This window comes from Bubalus bubalis, chromosome 3, assembly GCF_019923935.1.
Source record: "Bubalus bubalis isolate 160015118507 breed Murrah chromosome 3, NDDB_SH_1, whole genome shotgun sequence".
Taxonomy (NCBI): domain Eukaryota; kingdom Metazoa; phylum Chordata; class Mammalia; order Artiodactyla; family Bovidae; genus Bubalus; species Bubalus bubalis.
The window spans coordinates 131,589,307-131,614,694 of NC_059159.1; the positions used below are offsets into that span (position 1 = coordinate 131,589,307).

A 25,388-nucleotide genomic window follows, 5' to 3' on the forward strand; every position below is an offset into this window, starting at 1 on the left:
GAAAACCAAATATCTCAAATCAAGAAATTGAGCACTCTTCTAAGTATGGGAAACTGCAAGCGTCTGGGCTCCCTGAATTCATTCCTTTCATATGCATCTGAGCTATTGGGGCCAAATCCTACTGCATGATAATTCACATCTTTAATTCCTCTTTCAATTTAGGGAATGGGGAATATGGTGGGTGGCTGCCTCTTGCTTTTTCTTGCACACACCTGCCCCCTGCCCCAAGCTCCTCAGCATTTACCAGGGAAGTGGTTAAGTGGATGATGGCTGCCACATAGCTGGTATTATTCTACCTGGGCTCAGAAAAGTATTTTTCTGAGGGAGGAAATGGAGGAAAATATTTTCTGTGGGAGGAGGACATAGTCACCATAGTCAGGACACCAATATGGGAGGAACTATTCCATTTCACACCTTTTAGGTTCCAAGCTGTGTTAACTGAGAAGGGGGTAAAGTTTAGTCTCCTGCAGGCACCCAGAAGATGGGAGGTGTAAGTGGGGGCTGCCCTCAACGAAGGGTGGGGCTAGAGATGGGGTCATTGGTTGAGTCAGACACAAGGATGTCTCTATAGAAACGGGCACTGATCATGCATCCTCCTCCTCCAGTCAGCTGGTTCTCTTGCTGCTGCCGGCTTGGGGGTCCGCCAGAATGAAGCATAGGTGCTGCTTTATGTTTGAGGGTCCAGCTCCAGCTGTCTTTGGACCAGGAACCAGTTCTCTGAAGTCTGCTTTTCTTATGGGACACGTAAGCGAGGACACCACCGACGCGCGGCTTCCTAACGCATATCCGATCGGGGAAGGCGCACTTCCGCTCAGCAGTTGGAGCGGGATGGCAGGCCGGTGTGGGGGAAGGGAGAGGTCGGTGGAGAGGAGGGAGGGACTATATCCGGGAGAGTGGCAGCTTCCGACCAGTGGTCGTGCTTCCGGAGAGGCGTTTCCGGTGGCGGCGGCAGCAGCGGCTCTGGTGGTTCCGGGTGTCTTTGTCCCCCCGGTGTCGCGGCCCTGGCCCGCAGGTGGGTTGGGGGGGCCTTCTGCCGCCCCTCTGCCTCCTTGCCCCTCCCCCGGCCGAGGGGCTGCGAGAGCCAAGCCGCGAAGATGCATTGGGCGCGGAAGGGGCCGAGCCCCTCTCCCGACTGCAAGTCTCGTCTCCCTGGCAACGGCCTCGGCCCTGGGGGCGGGCGGGAGGAGGAGAAACCGCGCGCCTTCGTCCTCCCACGGCGGCCTGGCCGCGGCCCGGCCCGGGAGATCCGGCTCTGGTGGCCGCTGAGACGGGAGCCGAGGCACGGGGAGCGGGGGAGCAGGAGGGCGGGCGCGCAGCCGGATTTGCGTTCGCCTGGCCGCGGAGCTGTCTTCTCACCAGCCCGTCCGGGGAACAACGGGCCGGGCTTCCGGGGAGAGGGCCTACACCATCTCCTCTCCGGCACCAGCCTCCTCCATTTTTCCGGGCCTTGCGTGGAGCTTTTTGGCGGATGTATTTGAATGAATGAATGTCACCAGGGCTCTTTCCAACCCTTCACTCTCCCCAATCATCTGAGGGTGGCGTGGCATAGTGAGAGGAGCGCTGAGTTGTCGGGAGACCTGGGTGTGAGTCCTAGTTTTTTTACGTACCTGGTTCTGTGCCTCGGGCAAGTCTCAGTCCCTCCGAGCTTCGGTTTCCTTTTGTTTGAAAGAGTATAACAGTATTACCCATCATAGGTTATTGTGAGGGAAACTGGAGCATTGTAATTTCTCTTTTTCCTGGTCCATTTCCTGTTCTCTCCATCTGTCTTCCCTATTCATTCTCAGTATACATTTCCCCACTTTCCTTCAGATCCTTAGTTCCTTTTTGGGGGGTAGGTAGAAAATCTTCCCTGTGAATTGTTAATTTATTTCTTTTCTGATTGAAGGTTTTTTCCCAAGACTCTGAAAGAGGACAGCATTCCCAATGTCCCAGTTTAAGCGCCAGCGGATCAACCCGCTTCCAGGGGGACGCAACTTCTCAGGTGATCACCTTTATCTCTACCTGGCCCCACATTGGGAAGTATGTGGTTTGAAGTTAGTCTTTAACAGAAGTTAGTCTTTAAATCCACCAGGGGTTTTCCTGGTGGAGTGCAGTTTGCTGTTGATGTTTCTTAGGAAACTAGTCGATGACCACAGTGGTTGTCAGCAAAACCCTGTTGGGACTTGTACGGATCCACTTTACCCTTTGGGTTTCCTGTCTTCTCTAGCTGACTCTGGTGCTTACCATGGTAGGTGCAGTTCCGGGATTGCTTCTCTTCCAACAGGCGCAGCTTCGACATCCCTTCTGGGCCCTCCTCCTGGTTTGCTCACTCCTCCTGTGGCCACAGACCTGTCCCAAAATGCCAGGCACCTTCAGGTAAGTTGGGCATTCTGTCTAGTGAGTTTCAGCACTCGGGAGGACCTCAGTATGCATGGTTGTCCGATGCTTTCATTCTTACATGACATTGTTCATCCTTCTTGACACTCCTACCGTCAACCAGTCCAGAGGTAACTAGACCTCTCTGACTGGGGAGTCCTTGGTTTTGATTCTAGGGAGATCTCTAGGGTGCTTTTTGGAGTTAAGGAAGAACTGGGAATCCTAGAAGAAGCTTATGGCCCAAGAATCAGCATGACTTCCCCCACCTTCAGTAGATTATGTCCACTAGACACATGTGCTTCCTTCTACAGGAAGCTCCGTGCAGTACTTTGATCTGGGGCTGGAGGGATGTAGAAAGATGAGATGCTAATGCCAGAGCATGGATAGATGCTCCCTCTTACCTTTAAACTTCACTCTTCTCATATAGGGTGGAGAGAAACAGCGGGTTTTCACTGGCATTGTTACCAGCTTGCACGACTACTTTGGGGTGGTGGATGAAGAAGTCTTTTTTCAGCTAAGGTAGGCTGAGGCTGTTCCCCTTCTGGAAATGCTTAACGGGATTCGGGTCTGTCACCATGCTGGTGGGTCCTTCTAAAGACATTGCTTTGCTGTTATGCAAGGTGTGAGAAATCTTGATGGGAAGGGCCTCATAGGGACAGTCAAGGTGGCTTGGCCAGGGTCTCTCTCCTGACTGGGTCTCCTGGCTTGTGTGCTGGCAGTGTGGTGAAGGGCCGGCTGCCCCAGCTGGGTGAGAAGGTGCTGGTGAAGGCTGCATACAACCCAGGTCAGGCAGTGCCCTGGAATGCTGTCAAGGTGCAAACGCTCTCCAACCAGGTATTCATCTCTCCTCAGCATGTGCATTGGAAAGGGGTAGGAGGGACACCCTGGTGCCCGGAAAGATGGACAGGAACCTTTCTTTGGTCAAGGGGGTAGAGCCACATTTTTCCAAGGTAGTGAGCACTTCAGCCATGGGATGCCCTGAGTTTCCTGGTTACTGTCCTGCAGCCCCTACTGAAGTCCCCAGCACCTCCCCTTCTACATGTGGCAGCCCTGGGCCAGAAGCAAGGGATTCTGGGAGCTCAGCCCCAGCTGATCTTTCAGCCTCACCGGATTCCCCCACTCTTTCCTCAGAAGCGTGAGTACCAGCGACATGGATATTGGGGGTGTGGCTTTATGGAGTACTCTGGTTGAATGGACTTGTAAGAATTAGGTGGTTGTTCTCAGAGTAAAAGTGGAGACTAGAAGAGGGGACAGGAAAGTTGGGCAAATATTTAGGTGTTTTGAGTCACTATCCATTTCCTTTCTGCAGCTCTGAGTCTCTTCCAAACATCCCACACACTTCATCTGAGCCACCTGAACAGGTTTCCTGCTCGGGGCCCTCATGGACGATTGGATCAGGGCCGAAGGTAAGATGATGATCAAGCAGGAAAGGTGCTTCATTTCTTTGCCTCTAAAAGAATGTGCCCACCCTCCCCCCGCCTTTTTTTTTGATCACTTCTTGACACTAACATTCTCTTTGTGCAGCTAGATCCTAGTCCCTTTACCCTAAGATAGACTGACACATTGAGAAAGAGTGGAACTTTATAAGCTGGTTCAACAAGTAGGGATATGGCATAATTCATCTTTCAAAATATCACACTGAATTTGTTTTTAATATATAATTTTGTCTTTTATTTCTAGTCTGTAAGATTGGGACACCAGGAATCAAAACTGAAGAAAATAGTAGTGTCCAAAAAAATTTTTGCAGTGTGTTTTTTTAACTGAAGCATAATTTACAATATAATACCAGTAGATTGGATATTTTATGTATTATGAGATGATTATCACAATAGCTGGTTACTATCTGTCACTATACAGAGTTATTACAGTATTGATTATATTGTCTATGCTGTATATTACACCTCCATGACTTATTTTATAACTGGAAGTTTGTACTTTTTAATCCCCCTTCACCTGTATTAGGGCTTCCCTGATAGCTCTTTTGGTAGAGTCCACCTGCAATATAGGAGATCCCAGTTTGATTCCTGGGTTGGGAAGATCTGCTGGGGAAGGGATAGACTACCCACTCCAGTATTCTTGGGCTTCCCCGGTGGCTCAGTTGGTAAAGAATTCTCCTGCAATGAGGGAGACCTGGGTTCGATCCCTAGGTTGGATCCCTGGGTTGGGAAAATCCCCTGGAGAAGGGAAAGGCTCACTCCAGTATTCTGGCCTGGAGAATTCCATGGACTGTTTATGTATAGTCCGTGGGGTCATGAAGAGTCGGACATGGCTGAGTGGCTTTCACTTTCACCTATTTTGCCATTCCCCCCACAACCCCCTTTGCTCTGGTGACCACCAGTATGTTCTCTATATCTGTGAGTCTGTTTCTGTTTTTTTGATGGTTTTTTTTTTAGTTTCCTGCAGTGCATGATTTAATTTTTAGTATAAAACATGTTTCTTCCTATACACCACAGAAGTCAGCGATGTGATAGACTATGTATGTTGCACTCTGTCCAGAAATCCTGTGCTGTGGACATGTAGACGTGGCCTTGTGTGGAGCAGGCATGGTGGCTTTGGGCCTTTGGGGCATTCTGGGCCATCGTGTGTCATCTGTGAGCGCTGGGGACTGCCAGGAGCATGCTTCCTGTTCTCTCTGGCTCACATGTTCTGATCCTGCCTTACCCTACCTAAAAGTTTTTGTTTCTATCCCTAGGAGTTACGCTCTAGACTAGTTTGTTGAAGACACGTTCAAGTTATTTCTGTCAGTCTTCTTTTTAACTTTTTATTATGGAAATTTTCAAGTATAAGCATAGTAAATACTCTCATATACCCATCACCCAGCTTCAACAAGTATCAATATCTGCCATTCTTTTTCATCTGCCTTATACTTTTTTTTTTTAAGGTAAAATTTATGTAGGTTGATGTGCACAGATCTTAGATGGGCAGTTTTGACAAATGAAAAATCCCATGTGACTCTCACCCCTTTTAAGATACAGAATATGTTCATCACTCCAGAAAGGGTTCTCATGTTCTAGTTCTCTTCTGAAATGAGGACTGTTCTCAGAAGGAAACCGCGTCCTCTCCCAGGAGCCAGTGATTATTACTTGTAAGTAAGGGCTAAGCATGCAGTCTACTGCAGACATGTAAAGGGGGCATGGAGTTCCTCAGAGAAAAAGCTTTAAGCAAAGTGATGTCGCTAGTCTGCTGAAGCTCCTGTGTGTTGCCTCGGGATAGGTCATTGGGAACTCTGGAGTGGGCAGCTCTGATTGTGTAGGATTTTTTTCCACAGCATCTCCACTGCTTAAAACAGTTTCATTCTTAAGTTACTGGTGTATAATTCACATACACCCCTACCTCTTGTCCTCTGCATCTTCTTGGTCTTCAGTTTCCAAGGACTCTCCAACTCTCCCGTTCTGTGAGTTTATTAAAGACTTCATTATAGACTGAGGACAGCAGGTGCCCTCAGGGATAATGTAGTCTCAGTAGAAATCAATGGCTGCTATTGACTTTTTGCTTTAGGTTCAAATTCAGCCTTCCTGTAAAGCCAGTAGCATTTGATTGTCCAGGACACACCAAGCCCTGTGCAAGTTCTGTGTTCTGTTACTTTGGCCATAATGCTTCAGTGTCATGGCCTGTAGAGATAGAAGACATGACTTTTGGGAGTGAGATACTACCATGAGTCTGTAGAAGGGATTTGCAGAGCCGGGGAGGGGGCAGTAGCAATGAGGTCACCCTCTGGGGGAACAACCGTTTATAACCAAGTCAGCCATCTTAGTGTTTGACTGGAAACCAGGCTTTCTTTTGAACTTCAGGTTTTGGGAGGCAGAAACCAGTGTCTCCTTTGGATTGCTAATGCTGAACTACTGAGGGGTTTAGACAAGGATACTCAGCCGGGTAGACCATCTCGGTGTCCTGCTGAAGTTACCCAGATGGCTTCCACTGTTCGTGCTTTATAGTCTCTTCCTGACAATTGACAATAAAGATTACAGGATTCAGTGGAACATGCACTTCAACTTGAGGTTGACAGCCTTTACTGAAGAGTTCACTTCAATCACGGGTGAGCTGAAGAGGTTTGTCAAAATGACTTTGGAGCAGTTCTTCTGTTAGAGACACAGAAGCACTGATATCCCACAAGGGCAAGATTAGAAGGCAGCTTTTGGAGGGAGATACTGATGAACAAGGAAATTACCCAGGCAGAAATGTGAGAAAAGAAAAATTCTGCATTAAATATAATCAAGTTAGTCAATCAGAGGTGTCATGACTAGGGAAACAACCCAGGCAGGTCTAAAGGAAAAGAGCAGAGACCTGGTAAAAAATAGAATTAGCTCAGCATTACCTCAGCACGAAGAATTGACAGTCGATTTTATTTCCCCTGTGAGACATGGGTTTCCCCCTGCCATCAGTCTGGCATTTTATAATGGTCTAAAGGCTTTTTCTTTTCTTTTCTTTTTATTGGTTGCACCATAACATAGTGGTACTGTAATAAGTGATTTATTATAAAAATACAGTGTATGATATTACATAAAGTTAAAATACTACAAAAATTATCATTGCCTCTTTCCCTTTAAAGGTAAGCATTTAAAAACTTTATTTAATTAAAGTATAGTTGGTTTACAATATTGTATTAATTTCAGGTGTACAACATAGCAGTTATACTCCATTTAAAGTTATGTGCTTTTATAGGTCATACTCCATTTAAAGTTATTATAAAATGTTGGCTATAATCCCTGTGCTGTGTATTACACCTTTGTATTTTATTTATTTTGTACATGGTAGTTTGTACCTCTTAGTCTCCTATTCTTATCCCCCCATCCCCCTGTCCCCAAGGTAGCCATTCTTATATTTGAAGACCTTTAGAAAAGCAAAATTACTTCCTGTCACTTTTTTCCCCAGTGTTCTTTCCTAGTCTTTATTTATATATATATATATATATATATATATATATATATACATGTACACACACACACACACACACATAGTTTTTATAATTTTAATCTGAGTTCAGATTTTTTCTTAATACATTCTTATTGAACATGTGTTCCATATTGCAGAGTAATCCTCAGAATTGTTTTAATGGCTGTATGATTAGTGAATTTTTATGACTTAAATGTGTAGGGTTAAGGGTTTGTGGGGCTTCCCTGGTGGCTCAGATGGTACAGAATCTGCCTGCAGTGTGGGAGACCCAGGTTTGATTCCTGGGTTGTGAAGATCCTCCAGAGAAGCGAATGGCTACCAACTCCAGTATTCTTGTCTGGAAAATTCCATGGAACAGAGGAGCCTGGTGGGCTGCAGTCCATGGGGTTGCAAGAAAGTCAGACATGACTGAGCAACTAACACTTTCTCTTCACTTTTTTCAAGGGTTTGTTACCAGATCTGTCTCTCTCAATTAAACTTGATAGAACCCATAGCATGGTACCATATATGTATCTCTTGTTAAAAAAAAAAAAGTTCTTCTCATTTCAAAAAATTACATGTTAGCTGTAACTTACAATGTTCGTAAAAATATAAAAAAATTATTAGCTTTATCAGTCAGAGGCGTCCACCATTAATATTTTCTCTCAGTCTTTTAAAGCTGTTTTTGCTCATTTGAGGCACTGTTGTCTATACAGTGTTCCATACTGTACTTTTTGTTTAACATGAATGGTTTTGTGTTATTTAAAGCGTTTAAATGTATACTTTAATATCTTTAATAACAGTCTCTTATACGGCTGTTAGTACGGCTTATTTATCCATTTCTTTAAAGTTCAGGATTCAGATGGTTTCCAGCTCTTTTTAGGCCAACATGTCCTGAAGCTGTATTTAACAGTATGGTTTCTTCCTTCTGGTGATGAATCAACTTCCAGCGATGACTACGACTCCAAGAAACGCAAACAGCGAGCTGGTGGAGAGCCTTGGGGTGCTAAGAAACCAAGGCATGACCTGCCTCCTTACCGAGTCCATCTCACTCCCTATACTGTGGACAGGTGAGTGGGGAGGCTGGGCTGGGGGGTGAGACTTGTAGGTGGTAACATTTTTCTTGTGTAAATAAGATATGGTCTGGGAGTAATTGTGTATGCGTATTCTTATGACCTTTTTGCTCACTTCATTTTTGTTTTGTAATGTGACCAGTTTATTTCAGAATCTCAGATTCAGGCCAGCATAGCACCACTGATTTAAGATTTAATCACCAGAAGTTGTTATGTCAGCCTATAATTATGGCATCCCAATCAAAATCCAGGTGCCCAATACCAGTTATAAATCAGGTGGAAGCTGTGGGTCATGGGAACGGTGGGACTGGTTTCTCAGGGAAGCTCTGAATGATTTCTTGAGTGTGACAGCATGTACGAGGTCACAGGTCCCCATACAAGCTTGCTTCTCACATGTAGAATCTGAGATGCCAGCTAGCAGGGGAGATGCAGGGCTCCAGCTGCTGTGTTAGAAGCCCCCAGGGCAGATCCACTTTGTTCCAAGTAGAAGTGAGGGCGGCCTCTTAGCACCTCCTCCTTGTGATGGGCAGGGAGGGCGGGCTGCCCTGCTTCCTCCCCCAGGACCAGGCCACACCTTGTACTCTCCATGCTGACCCACCTGCCTCCCTAGGGTAATCTCAGGAGACCCTGGTCCCCACATCACCACTGCGGCAGGGTGCATCTTGAGTGGTCAGGACACAGATTACTGATGATTAGCCACACACACAGCTGTGTGTTTTTTTTAAAATCACAAGTGGAAGCCTGTTGTACATACTATTTGGCACTTTGCTTTTTCACTTATCTTGGAATTTATTCCACATTAATGTTTGTTAGACTGATACCATTCTTTTTAGCAACCACACGGCTAAGTGGATGGACCAGAATTTATTGAACCAGGTCTCCATTTTTAATCTGCAGTTGTTATAAATCTTGTTGTAATAATAAACGTTCTTCTCTAGACATGTCTGTGGACAGGTGCAAGCATTTTATTGGGCTCAGTTCCTAGAAATGGAGTAGCTGGCTTAAAGGTCTGTGAACCTTGAAGGTATGGCCAGGCTTCTCACAGAGGCTGTGTCAGTTCACCTTCTCACACGAATTGTGAGGTACTTGCACCCCCAGCCTTTGCCAACACCGTGTTAGCCAGCTTCGTGATCTTTGTCAGTCCAGTAGGTGAAAAGTGATACCCTGATTTGAATTTCTTTAATTATGAGTGATACTGAGGATATTTTCATGAGCTCTTCAGTCTCATTCCTTTTTCTAAGTATCTGTTGCTATCAGTTTTTCCAGTTTTCTCTTAGACATGTGATTTTTTTTTTTTTTTAGTGATTTGTGAGTTCCTTTTATATTAACTTTAAGATAAAGACTCTTTGCTGTCATATATTGCAAATGTCTTTTTTTCCTTTCCCTAGATTGACTTGTAGCATTTTAGTGGTCAAATCTAATCCATTTTTCTCTCTTCAGAGGTGTCTTCCTTAGAAAATTCTTCTTTCTCAGATTATAAAAGAATTTGCTTCCCTTTTCTTTCAAGTCTTTTTTATGGTTCCATGTAAAAAAACAAAACAAAACAAAAAAAATACTTCGTCATTGTTCAATCTGGAACTCCCTGCTTTCTTCCCACAGCCCCGTCTTTGATTTCTTAGAACTCCAGCGCCGTTACCGCACCCTCCTGGTTCCCTCAGATTTTCTGGCTGTGCATCTGAGCTGGCTGTCAGCCTTCCCTGTGAGCCAGCCCTTTTCTCTCCATCATCCAAGCCGCATCCAGGTATCTTCGGAGAAGGAGCCAGCTGCTGATGCTGGTGCAGAGCCCCCCGCCACAGACAGCGACCCCACCTACAGTTCCAAGGTGAGTTGGCTGGGGTCCTGCCACTTGATCCCCTTGTTGAGGGCTGAGAAAGCTCTCGAGTGTCTCCTTCACGCCGTCCCTACCAGGTACTGCTGCTCTCCTCCCCGGGACTGGAGGAATTGTATCGTTGTTGCATGCTGTTCGTGGATGACATGGCTGAGCCACGGGAGACCCCGGAACACCCTCTGAAGCAAATTAAAGTAAGAGCTGGAGCCCAGGAGGCAAGACACACTCACTGACGATGGTCAGTCCCTGACAGCTGAGATGCTGCTCATGAGCTCAAAGAAACAGAGTTGAGATACTAGTCATTCTGCCCGGAGCAGGGTGTGGCCCAGAGATGGTCTTACTAGATTCACGTGGGGTTCAAGTTCATGGGTAGAGAGCCGCCCCCCACGTGCAATGTGGTGGACTCTGTTCCCCAGTGGTGCAGGTTTCCCAGTGGGAAGCCCAGATGATTGGTTTTTCGTGTCTTATCCCTGGTCTCTCTTTGCAGTTTTTGCTGGGCTGGAAGGATGATGAGGCAGTGCTGGTTGGTGGTGAGTGGTCTCCTTCGCTGGATGGCCTCGACCCCAAGGGCGACCCACAGGTGCTTGTCCGCACTGCTACACGCTGCGCGCAGGCCCAGGCTGGCATCGACTTGAGTGCCTGCACCAAGTGGTGAGTGGCTGCCAGAGCTTGCCTGTGGGCACCACTGAGTGAGACCCGGGCGGAGGCCAGGCTTCTGCCGGGCCTTTCTGACCTGTCAGCTCCCGTCAGTTCCCTCATCCCCGCTCATCTCCCTCCCTCCAGCCCTGCCAGTGGGTGCCGTAGTCCCGAGCACGGCTAGGATGTGTGTGTTGAGAGCCAGCTGACCCTCCAAGGCTCCTCAGATGTGGTCCCCAGCCACATTCCGAGCTCCTTACTGCCATGGAACCTTGGATAGTAACTGTTGGGTTACCTTTCTCTTCCCATGGACCATTTCTTGAGGACTTGGGCTATATCTTTTAGAGCTTGGCCCACAGTACATGTTCATTAAATGTTGACTGGCAGCTGAAGCACTCACTTGGGAATGTCATGGGTCAGCACTTCATTTTTCCTTTCACTGTGAGCAGGTGGCGCTTTGCTGAGTTTCAGTACCTGCAGGCGGGACCCCCGAGGCGGCTCCAGACTGTGGTGGTGTACCTGCCAGACATCTGGACCATCATGCCCACTTTGGAAGAGTGGGAGGCCCTGTGCCAGCAGAAAGCTGCAGAGGCAGCTCCCCCGCCCCCGGAGGTGCCAGTGGTGAGGCCAAGGCTTACGAACCAATGAGGGAGGGAGGTACCTGAACCCCGGGACCCAGGTGGTCATAGCCCTTGACATCTGCCACAGGAAACAGAGCCTACAGAGCAGCCGGCTGATGGATCGGAGCAAACAGCAGACACCTCTAAGAGTGCCGAGAATCCGGAGGTCACCGCACAGCAGGAAGTGGACACTGACCTCCCAGAGGCCCCCCCACCCCCTCTGGAACCTGCTGTCATGGCGCGCTCCCGCTGTGTAAACCTGTCCCTGCAAAGTATCGTGGAGGACCGGAGGCCAAAGGAAAGGATCTCTTTTGAGGCAGGTGTAGGAGCTGGCAGCTGTGGGGTGGTAGGGGGTGATGGGAGCACTCTCTGTCCTGAGGCTCATGGCCTCCCGCCACCTCCCCCACCAGGCCACGGTGTTGGCTGAGCTGTTTCTGGAGATGCTGCAGAGGGACTTTGGCTATAGGATTTATAAGACGCTCCTGAGCCTTCCTGAAAAGGTCGTGGCCCCGCCTGAGCCTGAGAAGGAGGAGGCAGCCAAGGAAGAAGAATCAGTCAAGGAGGAGGCCAAGGAGTCCAAGGATGAGGTACAGAGTGAGGGCACAGCTGCCGAGGCAGACGCCCCGCCGGTGAGTATCGCTGCCCTCTGTGCGGGCACTGGGGCGGCAGGTCCTAAGGCCCACCAGAACTGGAGCACAGAGCGCGCCTCAGCTCTGCTCACTACCCCACACTCACTGCACGCGCCTCCTGACCCCGGTGTGACTTGGGCACAGGGCATGTAACTCTCCTGTGTGGCTACACAGCTCGGAGGTGAAGCACCTGGGAGAAGGGAGGAGGGCCTGGAGCTTCGTGAAGGGAAGCATGGTTGACAGGGCACCATAGACATCTGTGTTCATAGCAATGCTTTGATGGGTACAGGTGTTTTCATGACCCTATGGTTAACTACAGCACTGCATTTTCTTAACCGTTTCTAAAGTCCATGGGTCTGCTTCTTGCCTAAATATAATCAAGTAAGCAGATTGCTTATGGGACTGGGCTTGACTCCTGAGGAGCACCCCAGGTGTCTGGAACTCGCCCTGGTCTGCTCTGTGACCTCTGTGTAATGAAGTACATTAAATGAGACACTGCACGTAAGCCTTTATCCCATTGCCTGAAGACGGCCGACGTGAAAATGTTAACCGTTATTATGGTCGGTAATTCCAGGGGCAGCTCTTCTCCTTATCATCTGGGTCTGCTTCTCCTAGAAGGAAGATGGGCTTTTGCCCAAACCCCCGTCTTCTGGGGGAGAAGATGAAGAGAAACCCCGGGGTGAGGCGTCCGAGGACCTGTGTGAGATGGCCTTGGACCCAGAACTGCTGCTCCTGAGAGATGACGGGGAGGAGGAATTTGGTATGTGTGGCGCCGGCCGGATGGTGGCTTCTTGACACTGTGGCTTACTGCTCTCTTGTTCTGGGTGGAGCCAGTCTGGACCCATGTGGGCCTTGCTCTAGGCTCACCTCAGGCTTTCTGTAGCAGGAGCCAAGCTGGAGGATTCCGAGGTCCGGTCGGTTGCTTCGAACCAGTCAGAGATGGAGTTCTCGACCCTTCAGGACATGGTGAGACCTTCAGTGTGCTCTTGGGGCTCCATGACTGGGAAGCCTGGCAAGGCCTCTGACTCTCCTGGGAAAGGGATGCTTTTACTAAATGGCCTCTGGCATTTTTTTAAATAGATTGATAGTTAAAAAAAAAAAATTATTTTGGCTTCATCAGGTCTTAGTCATGGTACACTGGGTATCTTTGCTGTGGCACACTGATTCTCTAGTCGTGGCATGTGGGCGCTCTAGTTACTCCACGGCATGTAGGATCTTAGTTCCCCAACCAGCGATTGAACCTTTGTTCCCCACGCTGCAAGGTAGATGCTTATCTGCTGGACCACCAGGAAAGTCCGAGACACCTGGCATCTTCTCTTTGATGAAAGACAAAGGTGGCTCTTGGCTCGTGGGATAGCACACTCGTAGGATCCAGGAGAATCCTTGAGTGTCTCTATCAGTGTGGTTCTGAGTGAGCTGTCTGATCTAGGAGCACACACGGTTCCTCTCTGGATGACAGGCCTTGGGGCGGAAGTGCCCCAGAGAGAGATCTTTGCTCACAGGCCAAGGGTCAGATCTCCAACTGGAAGGTGTGTCTGGGTATGAATGTGTCAGCCAAGCTGCCTTATTTTGAAAGGGCTTCATCCTGAGTGATTTAGCATTAAGAGAGCTATTTGTAAATCCTGTTCATCCTTGGTTCTCTTGCAGCCCAAGGAGCTAGAACCCTCTGCTGTGCTCCCTGTGGACTGTCTTCTTGCTTTCGTCTACTTTGACGCCAACTGGTGTGGCTACTTGCACCGGCGAGACCTGGAGAGGATCCTGCTTACCCTTGGGCTGCGGCTCAGTGCAGAGCAGGTAACGTCTCCCAGCCCTCCCTGAGATGCCTCCCCCAATGTCGTCGTGTGCAGGTGTGGCTTGGGATGCTGTGGCTCTAGGTTCTTGTGCGCCATTACAGGGGCCTTGCACCTTCTTCTCTGTGGGCATCGTGGGTGTGTGTTTCCTGCAGGCCAAACAGCTGGTCAGCAGGGCGGTGTCCCAGAACATCTGCCAGTATCGGAGCCTTCAGTACAGCCGCCCGGAGGGCCCAGACGGGGCACTCCCTGAGGACCTGCTCTTCGGTGCGAACTGGGCCCTGCGGCCTCCAGGGGATGGGGGTGGGTGGGCTGCTTTCTCCCACTTCCCGTCCCTGAGTCTTCTCCTGGCCCTCCTAGGAAACCTGGACCTGCTACCTCCTCCCGGGAAGAGTGGGAAGCCGGGTGTGACCCCGGTGGAGCACAAGGGCCTGGTGTCCCACAATGGCAGCCTCATCAACGTGGGGAACCTGCTGCAGCGTGCGGAGCAGCAGGACAGCGGGCGGCTCTACCTGGAGAACAAGATTCACACACTGGAGCTTAAGCTGGGTGAGTGGCCTGTGGCTTGGGGAGATGAAGCGGGAGGCCTGCACCCCAGACTCCAGGCTGCCCGCCATCTGCTCCCCTCTTAGCTGAGCAGTCTCTCCGGCCTGCCCCCACCAGAGGAGAGCCATAACCGTTTCTCAGCCACTGAAGTGACAAATAAGACACTGGCAACGGAAATGCAGGATCTGCGGGCCCGGCTGGCCGAGGCTGAGGAGATGGCCCGGACAGCTGAGCGACAAAAGAACCAGCTTCAGCGGCTGCTTCAGGAGTTCCGAAGGCGCCTGACCACCTTGCAGCTCGACACACAGAGGATGCTTGAAAAGGTGAGCCTCCTGGAGAGCCGACCGTTGCATGGTGAGGTGGGTCAGCACAGCCGGCCCAGCTTCACTGGCATTTGCCTCCATCTGCTAGTTTCTTATGGAATCCATCAGTCAGCAGCTTGTGACCGGGACCTCCCAGGAGGAAGTGGTTAGTAGTTCTCGGATGGGATCTCGGATCTCAGCCCTTCCTCCTCCAAGTCCTGATTCTCGTGTGTCTGTTTGAAACAGGCTGACAGCTGGGTAGAGAAGGAGGAGCCAGCACCAAGCAACTGAGGGCCTGGTGCAGGAGCCCTATGAGGTCAGCGATGGAGCCTGCTGAAGTTAGAGCCCAGAAAGCAGCCAGAGCAGGACCTGGGAGCTGGAGGCAGGGGTGGCTGACCCGGCGGCACTCAGCCTCTATAGAGGCGCTCAGGCCGTCAGGGTGGGGTCTGTCTGTGCCACGTGGGTCGGATGAGTGAGGAAGCTGGTTCCACGCGCAACTAAATCCAACATCTTGTGCACCCCTCGAATGTCATTTTGCCCTCTACTTTGGGATTCCTCCTGGGGCCCTTTCGTCTTGTGCTGACTTTCTCCTGTCCTCTTCCAGTTTAGAATAAGACAGGGCAGGAAAAGGCTTTTCAAGTCTGTCATAAGGTCTGATGCCAATAAACTAAAGGAGCAGACGTGGAATCTGGTTGGGGGTAAGAGCCCTTACGAATGGCACAAATCCTGCCAGCTTCCAGGAGCAGGTTTTTGGGGAGGGGGCTCCCTGGCCATCGCAGGAGCGGTGTCAGTGCTAGCGAGCGTTTGGTGTGGGCCGTGTCTGCCAGTCAACACTGTGTTCAGCTGCCCTAGACGTGCCAGAAGAAACCAGCACCTGTCCCCCGGCTCCCTGTGTTCAGAATGTGGTATTGGCTCTGGCCCAGCCTTTCCCCTTCCCCACAAGTCTTGCCTCTTTCCATTAATCCGTGGTTTCAGTTTGACTTTGTATATAAAGTTGGTTTTCTTTCCTTTTTTTTTTTTTTTGGCTTTTTGTTTTTTAAATAAACCAAAGTCAAAAACAAACCCAGTGTGCTCCATAGCTCTCCCCTTGACTCCTTGTCTAGGTCTGATTCTGCATTCTCCTCCCCACCCTCAACCCAGCCTCTGCTGGTGGAGGTGTCTCCTCCAGAGGGTGGTTGGTGGGGGGCAGCTCTGGGCTCCATGGCCTGTTGGTCAGGAGAGGGGATGCTACGGGTGGTTGGGGCAACCCCGCCCTGACCGCCCCCCAACTCAGCAAGGGGGCAGCCTAACCCAGAGCGAGACCTGGGGTGGCCCTTCTCTTTATAGTTAAAGCACAATAATATATGGACATTTCATTGAAAATTTTACTTGGAAAAATAAAGTTCCAAATAACCAGGTGAGACATAAACCCACTATTCTTGCTCTGAGGCCCATGACTTGGTCGGTGACGTTTAGTGTGGTAGGATATTTACACACGTTGAGTCCCAGCTTCTAGGGAAGCTGTAAGACTAGGGGTCTCCCCTGCAGATGACCCGAAGGCTGGAAGTGGGCTGAGCCTGAGTGCTGGGAGACACTCCAGGCAGTGTCGCAGCCTCTCCCAGAAAAGGTGAGTCTGAGGTGAAAAGGCAGCGTAGGTGGGGGACTCCCAAGGGAGCCCTTCTGGAGGTAGATATGGTCCCAACTGCAGCCAGGCTGAGACCTCTAGGGAGCTGACAGTCCAGGCTCTGGCCCGAGGCCAGGAGGCACTTTGGACGGTTCTTCAGGAACAGACAGCCTACACTGCTTACCTGTCTGCCGGTTTCTGCTACAGTGGGGTAGGGACACAGCAGCCTGCTAGGGCTCTTGGTGTCAGGCTTTCCCAGGGACTGGGGAGGGGAAGCCACCGCTGTCCCCATACTTCTCCCAAGGAGGGGCCCTTTGCTGGCTGATGCCCGAGCTTTTGAAAAGGGCAGATGAGGGAGGCTGGTTTGTGTTCCCGAGTTTTCCCCAGGCCAGGCTCAGTCATCCGCCACGATGGAGAGGGCTCGGAGCTCGCTCAGCCTGGCCTCGTTCTCCCGCTCCCGCTGCTCGTCAGGGCAGCCGGGCTGGTCAAGCTGCTGGGTCAAGTCTCCGAAGATCTTGTGCATTTCTGAGTAGTACACGACCTGGGGAGGGGTGGGAAGAGGAGAGGTCTGCAGGTGCTGTGCTCAGGACACGGGGCCCCAAAGCACTGCACCCCTGGGATGGCGGGCAGAGAAGTTGGAGCCTATGGGCTGGCCCCTTGCTGTTCTGTCACCTCCCCTCCGCCACCACCCTTCCCCTTGGACTGCAGGACAACCACGGCCCTGAGCCCTTCAGGAACGTTTGCTGCCCACTTCCTGGGTGCAGAGGGGAGTGAGGTGGAGGCTTGAGCTCTCCAGGCAGCTGAAGGGAGAGGGCTGGGGGGAGTGGGTGGACCCTTGGATCCTGGGGGTGGGCCTAGGGAGTCAGGGGCTAGCTGCTTTATGGAAGCCAGAAGAAGCTCTTGGCTGTGGGAGAGAGGTTACGGTAGCTCCCAGAGCCCTGGGACAGTCTTAGAGGTCAAGGTGAGAGGGGACACAGTTCTGGCCTCTGTCCCTTCCCAGCCCTGACCACTGCCCCAGCTGCAGACCCAGGAAAGCCAAGCTAGAGACCAGGATTGTTCTGTGTCTCCTGCACAGACATGAGTAGGAAGGAGGCCTGCAGGAAGGCAGTGGGGGCAGCAGGCTGAGGAGTGAGGACCATCAGCTTCTCTCAGGTGGTGGAGGGCTGGGCAGGCCCCAGGGAGGCCGGGGGCCCCTTCTGCCTCAGCCTCCACCTCACGACCAAATGAAAGTATGGGCTTTCAAGAAAATGTTCGACACTGCTCGAACACCCTGAAATTTTACCAGCTCCAGCTCCAAGCTGTCTCTGGGGAGGAGGAACTCTCCTTTTCCAGAGGCTTGCAGCGCTACTAGAGGCAAGGCCAGGTCACGTCACCTTCCACTCCCCCAGAGCTGGGTCTCCACTGGCTGAGGGGTAGTTGAATCAAGGTCTCCAACAAATCCTGTGTCACCCGAGGGGCTGGGGCCCGGGCTGGGGTGGCAAGGACGGGTGGCTCCCTCCCCCAGCTCCCTGCCCCGAGCCGCACTGCGCAGGCTGAGTCACTCGGAATGCTCACTTCTGTGACTAATGACAGCAGCAGCCGCGGGAGGGGGAGGCTGGCGCTGACGAGGCAGTAAACAACCCCTCACCACCCTGCTGCCTGGTTACAGGGCACCCAGAGCTCCCTGCTCGGGCACTCGGAGGTTTTCCTCCTGCGCACAGTGCAGGGTGGAGGGGCCATGCTGGGGGCCTGGGAGCACGGCACTGGAGAGGGAAGGCTAGGGTCTTCTCAAACCACTGCCCCTTGGCCCAGGGAGAAGCCGCTGGAAGCAAGCCTGCATGCACCTCCAAGAGCAGGGCTGCCCCACGCACTCAGCTCTCTGCTTCACTTTCCCTGCACCCCCGGGGTTCTGGTCACTAATATTAATCCTGCTCAGGGCTCTGGATCCCATGATTCCCATGGGTTTTGGGGTTCTCCCAAGATAGGCTGGGAGAGAGAAACCTGGCTTTTCCTGTGTCTGCAACTGTGGATGCTGCAAGAATGAGTGTGTCCACTAGAGGGCGCCAGACACCCAGGCCAGGAGGTGAGGTGTCGGGTTGGAGGCGGATTGGGGACATGCTGAGCCTTTATCTTTGTTACCTGGCGGGAAATTGGCAGGATGCGGACTACCTGCAGTCACCTTGTGGGGGGAGTAGGGGTAGGCGGCGGGGTGTCCCACATATAGAAAACCTCTTGGTTTTGGCACCTCAACCTTCTCTCTTTTCACAAATGGGGAGACTAACTCCTGCTAACTGCTTGAAGAATGTGGGGCGGAGAAGGAGGGCAGCAGCGACGCTGTCTTTACACCCTTGATGGCAGGAGGCATGGTTCCCAGGGCCACCTCAGTGCACCTCCACCCCAGCCCAGCCCGAGTGAGCCTACCTTTCCACCGAAAGTGGTGCCCCAGAGGGAGCGCTGAGCATGGTTCTCTCCAGGGTTTAGGGACCCTGCCCAGGGCTGCTAAAGGTCAAGACACTCCCTAGTCTTCCACCAAAAGGGCTAATCAGGGAAGGGCAGGGGTGCAGGGTCCTTAGGAAAAGGCCTCTGTTCTTGACCTGAGCCCACCAGGCAAGGTACCTGCCCATCAGGGTGAGGCACTGTAGGTGCGGCCTGGTTTCTTCCTGCCCTTATGGTTGAGCGGGAGTGAGGAGAACTTGAGGGAAGGACTCATGGACAAGGGGGACTTCGTCCCAAGGCTGGGATTAACCATAGAGCAACGGAGGAACCAAAACAGGAATTCCAGCCAACAACCAGAGGTGCCTGGATTCCTCCCCTCAGGCAGTGCTGGGGAGTTGGGGGGATGGGCGGGGGTGGTGGGAGAAAGTAGCTAAGCCCACTTCAAGTGTGTGGGGTGGGGCTGGGCTGGTCTGAAGCCCACGGCTGCCTCCCCACCAAGGGAAGCAGCGCTGGGCCATCCTCCAGGGCAGGAGGAGTGGCAGCCGCCTCACCTGTGCTCTGATCAAGGACTCAAAGCTGGGCTGGAAGTAGTCCAGTCGGCTGTTGTAGAAGCGCGGCATCTCATCCAGGAGCTGCTTGTTCTTGGCCTCAAAGTCATCCCGCACCGGCCTAAGCTCTTCTCGGGCCTGGGGAGCAATACGCTGGGTGTCACAGCTCACCCAGAACCCTGACTGGGGCAAGATATGTGTGTGTGTTGGGGGTCGGGTGGGGTGGTGGGGGGAAGGCGGAGGTGTCAGGACATCTGGTGTCTCAGCCCCTTGGTGAAGGAGGAACTTGCCGTGTCGGACCACACGGCTTCCGGTCCACCCCCAGCACTTCTTCCTGGTACCTGGTGGAGTTTGGCCAGCACTGGTCCCGTCTTCTCCTTCTCCTCGTACTTTTCCACCTTGGCTTGCAGCCTTCTGTAGTCCTGCAAGGCCTGCTCCCGCCGTTTCACTGCCATGTTGAGACTCGGGAATACGCTGCCGAACCTGGGAAGACAGGCCCGTTCTTAGAGCTGCAGGCTGGCAGTTCATCGCTCATTCAGAAACACATAGTGAGTGTCTACCAAGTACCAGGCTTCATTCTAGATCTTGGGGATCTTACTATGGATGAGACAGACGTGGCCCTGGCTTCAGTGGGGTACATGCTGAGAGTATCACCAGGGGGTAAGGTCGGGGGAAGGAAGACAGGGTGAAGGGCCTCTCCACAGCCCCTAAGGAGACTCAGGGGGTCGTGAATGCAAGATGCCAAGGATGTGGCCACTGCCTTTTAGCCCCCACCTTGTATGACTCCACACATTTCAGAGTATGGAGGAGCTGTAGACTCCTTGGAGTATTTTTTTTTGACTTGGTACAAAATGATTCAGCTTCTATTAATTAGCATCATGCCTCTGAGAAGAAACAAAAGACAGATGAGCTAGCAGAACCAGGAGAGCTCCCTAGACAATCATGAAGGGACAGGGGTGGACAGGGCTCAGGAAGCCATTTGAGCAAATGGAGACACACCCCTCATGATTGGGCCTGGATCCAAGGGTGCTCCAGGAGCTGGGCCAAGGGCAGCCACTCCAAGGGCTGGTGTCAGAAAAGCCTGGAGGTCAAGCTTCTGTCCAACATCTTCCTTTAAAAAAGTGCAAGAGCTGAGACCAGAGAGATGACATACATTGTCTAAGGTCACAGTTAGGTAGTGAGGGTCCAGCAGAGATCCACTCAAGGGGCCCAGCTTGCCACCTGGCACCTCCCACCACCTCACACTACCATCAGGTGCAACCATACCTACCCCCGTATTACGCAGCCATTAGAGAAGAATGAAATGATGCCAGCTGCAAGACTGATGGACCTAGAGATGACGCTACTAAATCAGAGAAAGACAAGTATCGTATTGTATTGTTCATACATAGAATCTAAAACACGACACACATGAACAAAACAGAAACAGATTCGTAGACAAAGAAAACAAACGTAGCTACCAAACGGCAAGACTGTCAGTCACTGAGTCATGTCTGACTCTGCAACCCCGTGGACTGCAGTTTACCAGGTTTCCCTGTCCTTCACTATCTCCCAGATTTTGCTCAAACTCATGTCCATTGATGAAGGGGAGGAGTAAATTAGGAGTTTGGGATTAGCCAGATACACACTGCTATATATAAAATAAATGAACAAGGATTTACTGCAAAGTAGTCGTTGTTTAGTCACCAAGTTGTGTTGGACTCTTTGCAACCCCATGGACTGACTGTAGCCCGCCAGGCTCTTTTGTCCATGGTATTCTCCAGGCAAGAAGACTGGAGTGGGTGGCCATTTCCTTCTCCAGGGGATCATCTGGACCCAGGGATCAAACCTGCATCTCCTGCATTGGCAGGTGGATTCTTTACCACTGAGCCACCTGGGAAGCCCTTACAGCATAGCATTGGGAACTATATTCAATATCTTGTAATAACATATAATGGAAAACAATCTGAAAAAGAATGTTTATAAAATACACATATACACACACACACACATATATAACTGAACTGAGACTCCCCTGGTGGTCCACTGGTTAGGACTCTATCTGCACTCTCACTGTCAAGGACACAGGTTCAACCCCTGGTTGGGAAACTAAACTCCCACAAGCCACACAGCATAGCCCAAAAATAAAAACAAAAAACAGAATCACTCTGATGTACACCTGAAACTAACATAACCTTGTAAATCAACTATATTCCAATAAAATAACAACCTACTCCTGCCCTTTTCTACCAGTTCCACCAGAAACGCAAGAATCCACATGTTCTGCTGTTGAAACGGCCAAACTGTCAAACCAAATGTTTGAGAAAAATGACTCAAGGAGCTCTGCCCCACCAGGATAAAGGAACCACAGGGAAACGCTCTAGCAGCTGGTCAGAAAGAGCAGCAGCAGAGGCTCTGGCGTGGTTGGCCACCGTGGGCACAGTCTTTGTGATGCGGGTCCTCTTTGACTACAAAGGGCAACCCAGTCTTGAGACAAACCCAGGGCATGACCACGTCCAGGTAAGGATGCTGCGTTCTCCTCGACTAATGAGCGTGGGAGGAGGCCAGGCAAAGCCGTGAGTGGGTTTTCTGGAACTGGACAGGAAAAGACAGGGTGGTTTGAACACTAAGCCCGAGTAGCTGGTGGAGATGCCACCTCTAACTAAGAAGATGACGGCCCAGCGGTTATTCTATGGCTGACAAGCACGAAGAGGGAGGCTCAGAAAATGGAAGTTGGGGCAGGAAAAAGACTCAACAGATCAAGAGTGCAGTAACCTAAGAGTAATGACCACTTCTGCCAGAGAACAGAGGACAGAAACCCGCCTGGAGCATGACGTCCCAAACAAAGCTGTGGACCCAGTTGCAGTAAACTTGGGTGAAACAAGCAGGCCACTGAAGAGGATCCTTCTAACTGCCTGGGTGTCTGTAACGGGCTCACTGTGTAGCTGGAGATGCTAATGTGGGCCAGAGCAGCCACCCATCTCAGAATCCTCAGTCACGGGCCCCTGTACGCTGTAATCAAACCAATACCCGAAGGACTGCTCTGCCGGGCAGAAGACTCAGGCCTACTCGGTGCTGAGCAAACCAGAGCAGATGGCCACCTCCACGACACATGGTCTCCCAGGTAGGGCTGGACACCTAGGTGGCTGAGACCCTCCAGAGAAGATGGGACTCATTTTACCTCTTTGGCCTCAGGCAGTGCTACAAGGGGGTCTCAGATACTGGGGGAGCCCCTCCCCTTCCACCCAAACTGGACATGGACCACCAGCAGCTGCCCTGACTCTCTCATTAGCAACACCCCTGCTTGGCAGCCCCAGTGTTCCCAGCCTCCGCTCCATCTCTCTGGCTGCCCGGGAGGTGGTGGGTGGGGGCGAGCACAGAGACAGGACAAGGACCAGGCAGGCAGACAGCTGCAGACAGTTTCCTCGTCTTTGTCAAGGTGCTGTCACCTCAGCTCCTGTCCTAAGGAAGGAGGGTGCCATGACAAGGAAGCAGCGTGTGCGGGTTGTTGTACAGCTCTGGACGGGCCACCATCCCATGGGCAGTCAAGCAGTTCTTGCTACTCTGGCCCCAGCAGCACCTGAACCACACACAGCTCATAACTTCTCTTTCCCCGGTGGTCAACCAGGTTGTATCTCCAAGGCCAAGGTCAGATACACTTTGGAAGACTGACTCAACACGGGAACTGGGCTAGCCTACACAGGAAGTGTGTGGAAGACGAGATAGCAAGAGTGAGCATCGACATTTTAGGAATCAGTGAACTAAAATGGACTGGAATGGGTGAATTTAATTCAGATGACCATGACATCTACTACTGTGGGCAAGAAGCCCTTAGAAGAAATGCAGTAGCTCTCATATTCAAGCACGAGTCCAGAATGCAGTACTTGGGTGCAATCTCAAAAATGACAGAATGATCTCTGTTCTCTTCCAAGGCTAACCATTAAATATCACAGTAATCCAAGTCTATGCCCCAATCACTAATGCTGAAGAAGCTGAAGTTGAACAGTTCTATGATGACCCACAAGACCTTCTAGAACTAACACTAAAAAGAGATGTCCTTTACATCACAGGGGACTGGAATGCAAAAGTAGGAAGTCAAGAGATACCTGGAGTAATAGGCAAGTTTGGCCAAGTACAGAGTGAAGCAGGGCAAAGGCTAACAGACTTTTGCCCAGAGAATGCATTGACCAGAGCAAACACCCTCTTCCAACACAAGAAACTACTCTACACATGGACATCACCAGATGGTCAATACCAAAATCAGATTGATTATATTCTCTGCAGCCAAAGATGGAGCTCTATACAGTCAGCAAAACCAAGACTGGGAGCTAACTTGGCTCACATCATGAACTCCTTATTGCAAAATTCAGACTTAAATTGAAGAAAGGGAAAACCACTAGACAATTCAGGTATGACCTAAATCAAATCCATTATGATTATACAGTGGAAGTGACAAATAGATTCAAGGGATTAGATCTGATAGAGCGCCAAAGAACTATGGACAGAGGTTCATGACATTGTACAGGAGGCAGTGATCAAGACCATCCCCAAGAAAAAGAAATGCAAAAAGGCAAAATGGTTGTCTGAAGAGCCCTGAGAAGAGAGAAGCTAAAGGCAAAGGAGAAAAGGAAAGATATATCCATCTGAATGCAGAGCTCCAAAGAATAGTAAGAGATAAGAAAGCCTTCCTCAGTGATCAATGCAAAGAAATAGAAGAAAACAATAGAATGGGAAAGACTAGAAATCTCTTCAAGAAAATTAGAGATATCAAGGGAACATTTCATGCAAAGATGGGTATGGACCTAAGAGAAACAAGAAGATATTAAGAAGAGGTGGCAAGAATACACAGAAGAACTGTACAAAAAAGATCTTCATGACCCAGATAATCATGATAGTATGATCACTCACCTAGAGCCAGACATCGTGGAATGCAAAGTGAAGTGGGCCTTAGGAAGCATCACTACGAACAAAGCTAGTGGAGGTGATGGAATCCCAGTTGAGCTATTTCAAATCCTAAAAGATGATCCTGTGAAAGTGCTGCATTCCATATGCCAGCAAATTTGGAAAACTCAGCAGTGGCCACAGGACTGGAAAAGGTCAGTTTTCATTCTAATCCCAAAGAAAGGCAATGCCAAAGAATGCTCAAACTACCGCACAATTGCACACATCTCACATGCCAGCAAAGTAATGCTCATAATTCTCCAAGCCAGGCTTCAACAGTACGTGAACTGAGAACTTCCAGGTGTTCAAGCTGGGTTTAGAAAAGGCAGAGGAGCCAGAGATCAAATTGCCAACATCTGCTGGACCATCGAAAAAGCAAGAGAGTTCCAGAAAAACATCTACTTCTGCTTTATTGACTACACCAAAGCCTTTGACTGTGTGGATCACTACAAACTGTGGAAAATTCTTCAAGAGATGGGAATACCAGACCACCTGACCTGCCCCCTGAGAAATCTGTATGCAGGCCAAGAAGGAACAGTTAGAACCGGACATGGAACAATGGACTGGTTCAAAATTGGGAAAGGAGTACGTCAAGGCTGTATATTGTCACCTGCTTTTTTAACTTATATGCACAGTACATCATGCGAAATGCAGCACATGAAGCACAAGCTGGAATCAAGATTTCCGGGAGAAACATCAATAACCTCAGATATGCAGATGACACCACCCTCATGGCAGAAAGTGAAGAGGAACTAAAGAGCCTCTTGATGAAAGTGCAAGAGGAGAGTGAAAAAGCCGACTTAAAACTCAACATTCAAAAAACGAAGAAGATGGCATTCGGTACCATCACCTCAATGCAAATAGATAGAGAAACAATGGAAACAACGATAGACTATTTTCTTGGGCTCCAAAATCACTGCAGATGGTGACTGCAGCCATGAAATTAAGACTCTTGCTCCTTGGAAGAAAAGCTATGACAAACCTAGACAGCATATTAAAAAGCAGAGATATTACTTTGCTGACAAAGGTTCATCTAGTCAAAGTTATGGTTTTTCCAGTAGTCATGTATGGATGTGAGAGTCAGACTATAAAGAAAGCTGAGTGTCAAAGAAATGATCCTTCTGAACTGTGAGGCTGAAGAAGTCCCTTGGACTGCAAGGAGATCCAACCAGTTAATCCTAAAGGAAATCAACCCTGAATATTCATTGGAAGGACTGATGCTGAACCTGAAGCTGCAATACTTTGGCCACC

At 50.4% G+C, this 25,388-nt stretch overlaps 2 protein-coding genes across 10 annotated transcripts in view; one reads left to right on the forward strand and one right to left on the reverse strand.

Moving 5' to 3' along the window:
- Positions 1-855: 855 nt before the first annotated feature.
- Positions 856-15,713, forward strand: CCAR2 (cell cycle and apoptosis regulator 2). Of its 5 annotated transcripts, none has more exons than XM_025279185.3 (21): positions 856-1,012; positions 1,886-1,981; positions 2,264-2,355; positions 2,783-2,874; positions 3,075-3,189; positions 3,361-3,490; positions 3,665-3,761; positions 8,178-8,297; positions 9,900-10,122; positions 10,209-10,322; positions 10,616-10,779; positions 11,214-11,385; positions 11,473-11,700; positions 11,795-12,013; positions 12,629-12,773; positions 12,897-12,979; positions 13,661-13,807; positions 13,959-14,070; positions 14,164-14,352; positions 14,467-14,672; positions 14,898-15,713. In XM_025279185.3, the coding sequence occupies exons 2-21, from the start codon at positions 1,924-1,926 to the stop codon at positions 14,940-14,942; spliced, it is 2,751 nt and encodes a 916-aa protein (XP_025134970.1). In that variant the 5' UTR covers positions 856-1,012; positions 1,886-1,923; the 3' UTR covers positions 14,943-15,713. The 5 variants fall into 5 exon arrangements, with proteins under 5 accessions (XP_025134970.1, XP_025134972.1, XP_025134974.1 ...); XM_025279187.3 differs by having other exon boundaries at positions 12,900-12,979; XM_025279189.3 differs by having other exon boundaries at positions 11,795-11,971.
- A 284-nt stretch (positions 15,714-15,997) lies between these two features.
- The window catches only part of EGR3 (early growth response 3), an 83,524-nt gene continuing 74,133 nt past the window's right edge, over positions 15,998-25,388 (reverse strand). For all 5 annotated transcript variants that reach the window (XM_025279191.3, XM_006040945.3, XM_025279193.2 and 2 more), the window contains 3 exons: positions 19,559-19,700; positions 19,221-19,355; positions 15,998-16,795 (listed from right to left, as the gene is read on the reverse strand). In XM_025279191.3, the coding sequence (XP_025134976.1) occupies positions 16,649-16,795; positions 19,221-19,355; positions 19,559-19,700 (424 nt within the window). In that variant the 3' untranslated portion in view covers positions 15,998-16,648. The remainder of the gene's footprint in view (positions 16,796-19,220; positions 19,356-19,558; positions 19,701-25,388) is intronic.